Source organism: Amia ocellicauda, chromosome 10, assembly GCF_036373705.1.
Source record: "Amia ocellicauda isolate fAmiCal2 chromosome 10, fAmiCal2.hap1, whole genome shotgun sequence".
Taxonomy (NCBI): domain Eukaryota; kingdom Metazoa; phylum Chordata; class Actinopteri; order Amiiformes; family Amiidae; genus Amia; species Amia ocellicauda.
Window position 1 is genome coordinate 16,758,054 of NC_089859.1, and position 11,455 is coordinate 16,769,508.

Below are 11,455 nucleotides of genomic sequence, written 5' to 3' on the forward strand. Positions count from 1 at the left end.
AATGGTAGTATGCAGGTTATAATCAGTGATAGTTTGTCATAGTAGTAGTAATAGTAATAGTCGAATTCCTTCAGGTCTGACTTTGTCTAGACTAACTACGGGATCATCCGTTTGTTGCAACCCCCCACACTTCTTTGCTGATTGTTTACTACTGTTTGCCCTACTTGTTGTAGCTAAACTAGGGCCATCACAAGCTTGAAACGGAAACACCTGCCACACTTCCTCTTTCTCCATCTGTTAACCCAGTCCCATCAACCCCCCAACACACACACACACATGCACAAAAGGCCAGGGGTCAGAACTGTGGGGTGCGCTGTCATCTCCAGGAGTTTGTGCAGAGTGAGCCACTCACTGAGAAACACAGCAAAGCCGGGGCAGCTCCTGAGGTTATTAGTATTGTTGACGTGGTTGATTTGGATGATTTTCTGCAGGCGGTTTGCCATTGAATAATGCTTGCATCACAAAAAAACGGTGCCGACGGTTGCAACAGAGCACAGGAAGTTGTAGGAATGAAATGAATGAGATGACTTGGCAGCTACAGTGAGTAATCATGTGCTTTTTTCTTTTCTATTCAAGAATTTGTCAAGTCACAGGCCATTTCTCCCCTTGCATTCATACAGTCAATAACATTTCTCAGTAAGAGCCAGCATTCCCCTCATGATGTCTCCATACACTACAGCAGTGATTCCCAGCCCTTTGAAGTTACACCTACCTAACACAGTGCAGTGCGGTTCACGGGGATGTGGTCTTATAATGTACCAGGTAACCTAGTGATGTAATGCCATGCGAGCTATTGATCAGTGTAACTGTGTGTGTCCGGCACTGCCCTTGTCTGTATTCAGATCTAAAGTGGCTATTAACTGTGCTATTAGCAGTCCTGCCTTGGAGGGATTGTGCCATCCTGACAGCCTTGTGTCATTCAATGCAATGCAGGTGTGTACCCTCCTAATTAGTTACAGGTGGATATTTAACAGCCCCCTGCGCCAGCAGTCAGCGCCAGCAGCCTTCAGTGCCCCCTTCTGAAGGGCCACATTTCCAAAGGGCAGGGGTTCCAGCAAGGAGAAGACTGCGAGAAGACGCCGCACAGCAACACCAGGCGGCCATGACAATCTCTCCGATTCCAGTCCTGCTCTCAGCCAAGAAGTCTTACTTCTAGTCACTCTTTGAATCCTCTGTCAACAACCCCCACAAACTCTACTCCACCTTCTCCTACCCCTCCCCCTCCCTCGTCTCTCTCTGCAGATGATTTTGCCTCCTTCTCCTCCAAGATCACAGACATCCGCAAGCTCTTCAACAGTCCCAAGAGTATCCTTGGATCACTTACTTATTAATGGACACCAAACATGTACGATGGCCTCTCTTTTGTGAACTTTCATATGTTCTTACGTTTTTATGTTCTTATGTCCCCCCCCGTCCAATCCCACTCAAGTCTCCCACCGATCAAGCTTTCTTTTCTTCATTCTCACTCTCTCGAACTTTCCTCTATCCTCCTAGGTCACAAACCCATGACGTGTGCCCTGGACTCTCTCCCCACTCAACTCCTCCAAGCGACTGCTCCTGATCTACTCCTCTTCATCTCCTACCTCCTCAACTCCTCACTCCTCTCTGGCTGTTTCCTCTCTGCTTTCAAACATGCTGCTGTCATCCCACTCCTCAAGAAACCATCACTTGACCCTACCTCTCCTCAGAACTACCGCCCTGTCTCCCTACTTCCCCTTCCTCTAACCCATCACTTCTTGATCCTCTGCAGCAATCTGGCTTCCGCACAGCTCACTCCACTGAGACGGCTCTCCTGGCAGTCACTGACACCTTCAGTTGTGCTCGGGCGGCCTCCCTCTCCTCAGTCCTCATCCTCCTTGATCTCTCCACAGCATTTGACACTGTCGATCACTCCATCCTCCTCTCCTGCCTCACTGACCTTGGAATCTCTGGGACTGCTCTCACCTGGTTCTTCTCCTACCTCAGTGACCGGTCCTACCAAGTGACATGGCGAAGCTCCTCATCCACCCCCCAACCTCTCCTCACAGGCGTTCCCCAAGGCTCTGTCCTGGGCCCCCTCCTGTTCTCTCTCTGCACTTGCTCCCTGGGCCCCCTCATCGCTTCCCATGTTTTCTCTTACCATTTTTATGTTGATGATGCCCAGATCTTCCTGTTTTTTCCCTCCTCTGACCCTCTCATCCCCTCTCGCATCTCTGCGATCTCCACCTGGATGCACTCAAGCTCTAACTCTCCAAATCCGATCTCCTCTTTTCCCCCCTCTTCCTCACCTGCTGACCTCTCCATCTCAATCCCCTTGGAATCTACGCTAATCCACTAAGAACCTAGGCGTCACAGTCGATCCTGCGCTCTCCTACACCCAGCACATCACCACACTGACACGCACCTGGAGATTCTTCCTGAGCAACATACGCCGTATACGACACTTCCTCACCAACTACTCGACTCAGCTGCTCGTCCAGTCACTGGTCCTCTCCCGCCTGGACTACTGCAACTCCCTCCTGGCCGGCCTGCCTGGAACTACAACCCCCTGATCCAGCTCATCCAGAACATTCGCACACGCTACTCCACTGGCTCCTGAAACCGGCACACATTCAGTACACGACATTGACCCTCACCTACCGCTGTCTCGACCACACTGCACCGAGTTACCTGCAGACCCTCGTCTCTCCATACATCCCCTCTAGACCACTGCGGTCTTCCTGCACAAGAAGACTAACCACCCTGCCTCCCCTCCACTCCCCTTCCTCCAGAGCCGCTCCTTCTCATCGCTGGTGGAATGACCTTCTCACCGAAGTCAAACCAGCCGAGTCCCCGACCTCCTTCCGGCGCTTACTCAAGAAACATCTTTTCAGACAGTACTTGTAATTTAGTATTTTACCCTCCTGTAAGATAGCACTTATACAACGTTTGGTCATACTGTTTGCTTTGCATTACTAGTACTCGAATCGTTTATTTTGATTTCCCCTATGCGCCCTTTCCCCTGGCCCTTGACTGTGACTTAACATCTTGTCTGCACTTATCTGCTTTTACTATCTAGGATGCAAGACCTTATATATTGTTTTCTGTATATCTCATATACACTTGTGTAAATTGCACTGGATTATTGCACATCATATTGCGCTTATATTTTGCAATTCGCCCTGGACAACGGCGTCTGCTAAGAAATAAATAATGGGTCACTGTGCAACGTCTCTCCTGTTGATATAATGCAGTATTATAGTTCAGAACAAAGATTCTGAATATTATTTAACGGTTAGGCTAATTGCCATATTTGTATGACATTATTTATATATTGAAGAATATTTTCAACATATATAAATAGATCAAAATCCAATTTAGAAATGTTGTTTTAATTAGAGATACAGATGAAGGTAGGAATTATGTAACATTTTAGGTTGTTTAGAGAGCATTGTTTTGAGTAATTTAGCGGATTCCTGCATTAATTTATTAAATTAGGGTTACATATTGGTTATAGATCAGAGTCCCCAGTAAAATCACACTCTGTGCTTTGGCCTTAATACAGAGCAGGTAACCTCCTGCTGCAATACCATGGGTGCAGTGAAAACTTCCCCTTTCTGCAGTGCAGTGCAGCATCACAATCTAGAATAAGGATTCTGAATTATTAAGGTGTTGGGCTACAACATAGCATAGTCTTTGCTCCAAATCCCAATTCCTTTTCCAGTCGTAAAAAGTTGCAAATCAATTTCCATCAGGAGATTCTATAGGACTGAGACTTCATTAAAAATAAAGTGGAATTAAGAACTGATTTTAAGCAATAAGAATGAGATCAAGATTTTAATCCTGACGGCTGGGTACAGTGCATATCTCTATTCCAGATCCCTCTGTTCCCAACTGTTGACCTCAGATACTGCAGCTGGTGTTTATACACAACAAAACTGCATCTTATGCTCTCTCACCGAACTTAAAACAGCCGGACACATTCTTACATTTTATTTTTCATTTGCATCTTATTTTTTTATAATTGTATTTAAAACTGGGAATTAAATAACAAAACTTGACAAACAACACCAACAATGAATAATATGAGGCAAGGAGTGAAAAAAACAAAAAACGATAAAGTGTGTATCTGTGTGTGTGGGGGTGGGGGGGGGGTTTAAAAGTGCCCACCTCAAACAGCCACACCCAGTTTAGCATCTTAAAGCCATTATTATCCAGAATGAAACGGCAGCTCCTGGCTCCTCCCACCAGCCACAGAGCCCCGCCCAGCCCTCATCTCCAGCAGCACAGTGACACTGTCAACCTTCACACACTTCTTTACTTATACTTCATGAATGAAAGAACAAATCATTTTGGGTTAGTTTACAGCCAAACACTATAGAGGGCTTTGTTGACGGGGAGGCTTAGATTCTAGAGCAGTGGAGAAAAGGAAAAAATAAGTGAAAATCATGTCCAAAGTCACCAACCACCATGATCAGTGCTCCAGTCAGACAGATCCCAAACACAGAAACGCCAGACTCCTCCAGCCCGGAAACTGTAGGGAATGGTGTGCACCGGATTGTACTGTACACGCAAGGCAAGGGCTCAGAGAGGGAGCGCTCCCAGCTTCTCCAGCCACTCCCACTGGAGATGGGCAGCAGTACTCCACACACAATAAGGGATATTGTGCGCTGTTACACAACGTCTGGGTTCAAGTACACTCTGCTGTGACACGGGGTGATCCATCACTGCAGAGCTGGAGGGGGCAGGGGTCATGGGATCTTGTGTCTGTATTTCAGCCTTCCAGGGTTGGGGAGAGCATGAGAAAGAGGGAAGGGGATAATTTTTATTTACCCCCGACCCCACCCCACCCCACCCCACCCCCTCAAAGAGCCCATTCTCTTGGGAAGCCTGACCTCTCCAGCTTGGCTCTCTGCCGCTGACATCCAAGCACTTGCAATCAAATAGCTGAAAGGTCAGTCGGGCAATTGGTTTGGTGGTGTGTAAGCCAGTGTGGGACTGGATAACATAAGCTATGTACAAGACGCCCTCTCATCAGGCGGGTTCAGGAAACCAAGGGATCAAGTGCGTTTAAACCAGCTCCAGTGAAAATGTGAACTGCCCACTCAACCGCAGCCCTGTACAATGTGCACCGGTTATCCATCACTTGTACTATGAGCCCCTTGCCCAGGGCTGTTCTCTCAACCCCCCCAGTCTACTGCCACTCTCCCTCTGTGGTGACAAGACTGGTTTACAATTAAGGTTAAAACAAACAAACATATATACATGTTTAACAGTTAATTCTCCCAAAGTGTGTTTCTCTTCTTTTTTTCCCTACTCCTCTTCTATAAATTAATCAATGATTCCATAATTCCAGGCATCAACAGCGCAGAAAAAAAAAACGCAATCACGATCTGTACAGCAAACAGACCACGACAGTCAGAGTTCTCCCAGGTCCGTGGGGGTGGGGGGCTTGGTGTGGGGGAATGTGTTGCAACCGTCATTATCTGGATTTTATATATACACATATAAAATGTATACTCCCCTGTCTCCATTTCATAAGGCAAGCTCGGCCATGGGATTAGTCTTTCTCTGCTAGTGTGAAACGAGAAAGCAGAGGAAGGGGAGGGTGGGTGCAGGGTTTTGTGGGATCGCAGTCTCTGGGTGTCAGTTCGAGTCCAGGTGGTCGGGTCTGGTAAGAGGTTCTGTTCCTCCTTCCAGCGGGGCTCGGCTCGGGAGGGGCGCTGATGGAAGGGTGTCATGGTGCTCCTCCTCTCCTCCACTTCTGTCCTCTGCTCTGTCCTCTCCCCATTCCCTTACTTCTTCACACAGCTGGGCCAGGCCACCCCCCCGCAGGCCGCAGACACAATGATGTAGATCACAACCTGCAGGAACAACAGCACCACAAACTCGGGTCCATGCCATCTCGGATACACAAAACAGACATACTCACAGCCCCTCACTAACCCAGCCACACAACACTATACACAGCTCAACCCTGACCCACCTACACACAAACCTCGCTAACCCAGCTCCACCCTGCACACATACCTCCTTGCCGACCCTGATCCACAACAGTACACATGCACACAAGGACACACAGAGGCGCCCCGAACACAACCTTGTGTGGCCGTGCAATTTATTAGTGCCTCAAGACTAGATTTCTTCATTGAATGTCCGGAGCTCAGGCTAGTCCCAAAGGTTACATTAGCAGGCTTATGAAACTCAAACGTATGCAACCACAAACTTATTACTGCTTTAGGCATATAACCATGTGATATGTATTTTTATATACTATTTATGATTTTAAGTAAACACGTTCAATATAAAAGCTGATTCACAAAAGAAGCTTTTACATTTTTTTTTATTTTTTTTTTAAGTTTGATTTATTAAAAACCTACAAGCAAGACTGTAAAATGATTATAGTTCAGCAACAATAGTCTGGTTGTTTATCATCAGTAACAGTCCGAACGCTGTGCAGTTTAACAACCTGCAATGACAGCTCTGTTCTGTGCTAATCAAACACAGGGACTGACATTGGATTAATAAAGGCCTTTATCTGCCACGTCTGGTGTGCGGAATAGTGGCGCTGGGGGGGTGGGCGGAGAGTGAAAAGCGGACAAGCTTTTGTGGAGGGATAAGAATCATCCGATTTCTCCGAAAATTAATCACACTGTTCCCTGAAAACAGTCATGTGTTCTCATAACTCATCTGTGCATTCAGGAAGCACAGCAGTGGGTGGAGGCGGAAGGGGGTCCGTGGATTGAAAAAGGGGGCGAAACTAAGTAAACGAGTAGGAGAGTACTAAGCAAGTGTGTGTGTGTGTGTGTGTGTGTGTGTGTTGGGGGGGTACTTACAATAGACACAACTGCAATGATCAGCGTCAACTTCAGGTTCTTCATGCACATGGCTCTGGCCAGGTTCCGACTGGTTGTCTTAAAGGTGACGGACTGAGAGAGAAAGAGATTGGACAGAAAATGATGGGGGGGAAAAGAGAGAGACTCAATTAAGACTCATACCTTCCCAACATTCATTCAAGCTAGGCCCCATGAGCAGTGTATGCATTTGCAGAATATTAACAATTTACAAAATCTGGTAAATATACATCTCTGTGTATACAGTATTCAAAGTCTGCATTCAAACAAACGCCTTGACAAAGCTTGGTACACCGTGTTAAACTGTCGGGCAGGTGGAGCAGTGAGCTGCGCAGGTCCTGGTGTTGGTGTAGATGTGTGCAGAGCGGCAGTGTGCGGCTGTACTGTGAGGCGGCAGTGTGCGACTCACGGATTCCACCAGGTTCTCAGTCTTGTCAATCAGCAGCTCCAGCTTCTCTCCTCTCTGGGCCACCAGGTCTGAAAGACAGCAGGAGAGTGAGAGCGATGGACACTGCATTGTTTTTATAACCAAACACAAAAAGCAGGTTCCACCAGTGCGACTGCTCTCAGTTAGAAAACGAGCTGTGGTAGTGACTGCTGCAGCTTAACGGACTTAAAAAGTAACAAAGAACAACAAAAATGTATTACTAATTCTAAGTCTAAACTGCTAATAACAATACTATGGACTGCTACTGATAACTACTACTACATGCACCTATAGTCCAGCTTACCAATGTTTCGAACCATGATGCCCTTTAGCTCGTCCACCTGCATCTGTGTCTCGACCACGCGGTCAGATCCCCGGGGGTCTGAGTGATGTTTCTGGAGGAGGGACAGGAAATGAAGAGGTACACTGTGAGATGGCGGCCATGCTTCAGCCCACAACAGTATCACTCCCCGTTTGTACTGCCGCCCAGCTCTGCGACACGCCAGTGCCCTGCTTATGGACGTAGCTGGGTTTTGATGACTGCTCCCCACAGGCCTGGCAGTGGTGCACGTGTAGACGGCAGGCTCCATGGCCTGCCAGGACCAGCAGTTGGCTGGTTGGAACATGTTCTCCATAGATCTACCCCAGAATTCATATGTAGATATCAGCATGCAGATTTAGTCCCAGCTCATTTACTTCTACCATTTCATTTTTTTGTTTGTGTTTTGCTCCATTGTTAGGTGCTGCTGTTCTAGGGCCTGGAGTTCTGGTGCTGCCGGGCCACAGGACAGGACTTCTGGGTTTCAGTTCCAGTTGAGGTCTGAACAACTGTAGAGCTTAATTTAAGTAGTGACCATTTGGAGCTAAATCTGCATGCATGCATTTGCATCGGCTACTGCTCTTAGCTAGCAGCGCTACAGAACCCTGGAGTAAAAGGTTTAAAAATAAAATACAAAGAACAGTGCTTTAAGTCAAGAAAGTACTAGTCTTTATCAGTGGCACCACTTCATGGCCTTGTGTTTCTAAGGTGTCGTTGTAATATTTTGAGGCTATATTGATATTATTATTATTTATATTTTTCTGCACAGGATAAAGACCGGGTAAAGCATGGATTATAAACTGCACTGGCTGTAAATCACACAGAACACAGACCCAGCCCCGCCAGGGCCTTAATTTAATGTCAACCATGTGACACCACCACTGCTGCTTTCTACGATGGGGGCTCAAAGCACACACAGCCCCTTAACTGCCCCCCCCAAAGTCAGAGGTAATATTATCAGTCAATGTTAACACTAGACTATTTTTTTTAATGTATTTTGTTCTTATTGATTAACTCGTGACTAAGTTATATAAATAAACCCTATGATGTTACAAAGCTATAATCAGGGTCAATGAAGTGGATTCACTTATAAATCAGCCCACTGAAATATTCATGTGGCACGATCCAGCTTTCCTGTGCCGTTTCCTGCATTCAAAACCCAAAATGGGTGTCAAGGCATTGCAAGAACAGTAGGGCAGCCCAAAGGGAACCACCATCAGTCCCACAGACACACACACACACACACACACACACACTGCTGAGTAAGGGCAGGACAGGGGTGGTGAGGCTCACCATCTGGGCAGCCAGTGTGCTGGAGAACTCGCTGTTCATGGCGTAGGGCAGTGCCGTCTGCGCCCGCGAGCCATATGTTGTCTGGAAGCGCTTCTTCACCTCATTGAGGAAGCTGAATGCTCTCGACCTCTCGAAGTCCTGCAGCAGGGAAAAAACCAAAGAGACACCCATCATGTGACTGCCACCATGAGCTGGGCCTGGCCCGTCCTAGTGGTGTGGGGTCTGTTAGTTCTAGAACTGGAGGGTAGCTGAAGGGGATCTGGAGCAGGTAATGTAAGTTACTTGAGTAATGTAGGTAAAGTCTCTTGCTCAAGGGTGCAACAGCAGTGCCCCACACCTGGGACTGAACCCACAACCCTCCGCTCCAGTCTCCAGAGCCCTAACTGCTACTCCACACTGCTACCCTGATACAAGATACAAGCTGATGATTCAAGATTGGTTGGATTGGACTGGAGTTGGCTGGCCTGGGATCTGAGCACAAACGCAGGGAGACACTGAGCACAAATGCAGGGAGACACCCACACCAGGGCAGATCAAATCCTGAAGCAGATCTAATGAGTTGCAACCCCTGAAGCACACTGCACTGACTGGGCAGCAAAGAAACCCAGCTGTCATTTCAACCATCTGCCCAAACGCAGGCACACAGGCTCCCAATTCAGTGAACATCCGAATTGCACAAGTCGGCTGTGCACTGGGTGACTCACTGGTGTTCCCGCATGGCAATGAGGTGGGGGTGGGTCTCATACTTACATCGTCTGTGATGCACAGGTAAATGATCCTGTCCTGACAGATGTAATGGAAGAGATAGCTGCAGGGAAAGTGGAGACAAAGGTAGAAAAAGAAAAAGTGGGGGGGAAAAAACAAAGAAAACATTAGTGTTCACAGATCAGAATCTAGCATCCATCATCTGAATTAAAGTAATGTCAATTAATTAAAAAGAAAAACATGTTGTGGAATATATCGTCCACACTGACAGTGTACAGATGTGTTGCTCTGGGGTGTGTGGGGGGGGTCCACTCACTTGCCGTGTGAGTAGGTGAGCTTGTTGTTCTCTGAAGGGATCTTAGCCAGGATCTGCTCCGTCACCTCCAGGAAGTTCCCGCCGCACCAGGCGTGCTTGGCGAGGATGGTCGTGCCACGCGCCACCACCGCGAACAAGATCGCCATGGCCCAGGAGGAGGGGGGAGAAGTGGCAGGTGGGTAGGGGTCAAGGGGATGGGATACACAGGTAGCAGCTGGCCAAAACACAGAGACGAAAGGGCTGGAGGAGGAGAAGGAGGAGCTCAGCTGTGGAGGAGAAACCACAGAGTGAGACACCCACATGGAAGATTACAATACAGGTATGCTTTTGTCTGTAGGACAACCCAGACAGTGTCTACAAAACACACGTCTCTCCCTGGAAAGCCCACTTCCTACACGTGGAAATGCTCTGGATGCATTCAGCATGTGGTCTTCAATCTGACAGTGTCCACCTGAAAAGAGGCAATCATCACTACTGAGGTGTTAGGAGTGCATGGGACGGTGCAGCAGCGCAGCTGGTGAATCCTGTGACAGAGGCCATGGGTGCAAAGGTCCTATATACACCTAACACTGCTGCAGCGCTGGGCGCCTGTTTTCAGGTGGATAGACTGTCAGATTGAAGACCACACACTGAACGCAACTAAAGCAATGGGTTGGTTTACTTATTTTCGTATTTGGCAGGAATGCTTATTTTGATTCTCACCTCCCACGGAAAGCAGACAACATACGTCTGGCAAGGTGTCTAGGACTCTCTCTCTCTCTCTCTCTCTCTCTCTCCATCGGGTCCTGTGAGGGCTGCGGCTCGGAGCCCATTTCCCCACAGAAGAGGAAGGGCGAGCATGTCATCCAGGCTCACAATGTTACTGGAGAGCCGAGCCGAATGACCGACCAGCGTAACCATTATAATTCACCAGCGAGTCTAACCTCTGCCCCCAACCACCATCAAGTAACGTGCGTCGCTGTCGTCTTATGTAGGATGACTTTATATGAACGGTGGGAGTGTTGTGAACCACAGACCAAACGCCCTCCGCTGTGTGCACAGAAGTCGACACAGGCTTTGGGGGGGAAACTCCTTTCTCTTTCAGTTTGTTTCGGCCCTGTATGTATATATATTAACATATGCATGCAGAGAGAGACACAGCCCGGATGACACTCCGCTGTACCCTACCTCGGGGTCGCCTTCTGCTGAATCTTTCTTCGAAATCGCGGTTTCACTGGCACCTGTAAGCTGTTTCCGCGTCCCTCGCCGTCTGCGCGTATGTTTTTAATTCCCAGTTTGTGAGTCACCTGCTGCATCGGACAAGAGGGCCACTTCCGCCTCCCCTTACTCTTGAATCATGGGAGCTGTAGTCCTCAAAGACACTGGATTTCCGGGTTTAATTAAACACATGGCAAAGGACGATGCTTTTAAAAAGTAGTTATTTTAAAACAAAAAGAAACATGTCTTGGAAACGCGTGCAAATCCTCGGGGAGAGCATTTTTGTATTTCTCGCAATTTCACTACAACTCCCAGCTGTCCCAGGGTTCCCCTCTTCAGGAGTGCGGTGGTACTGTTATAAAGAGGTACAAAAATAAATAAAAACG

General features: G+C 47.8%; 1 protein-coding gene across 1 annotated transcript; it reads right to left on the minus strand.

Annotated features, from left to right (window-relative positions):
- Positions 1–3,936: 3,936 nt before the first annotated feature.
- Positions 3,937–11,227, minus strand: sybl1 (synaptobrevin-like 1). Its single transcript, XM_066715293.1, has 8 exons — positions 11,040–11,227; positions 9,873–10,138; positions 9,602–9,659; positions 8,852–8,989; positions 7,544–7,634; positions 7,222–7,289; positions 6,795–6,887; positions 3,937–5,822 (listed from the first exon to the last, which is right to left on the minus strand). Exons 2-8 carry the CDS (start codon positions 10,016–10,018, stop codon positions 5,754–5,756), a joined length of 663 nt encoding a protein of 220 aa, XP_066571390.1. The 5' UTR covers positions 10,019–10,138; positions 11,040–11,227; the 3' UTR covers positions 3,937–5,753.
- Between the last annotated feature and the right edge of the window lie 228 nt (positions 11,228–11,455).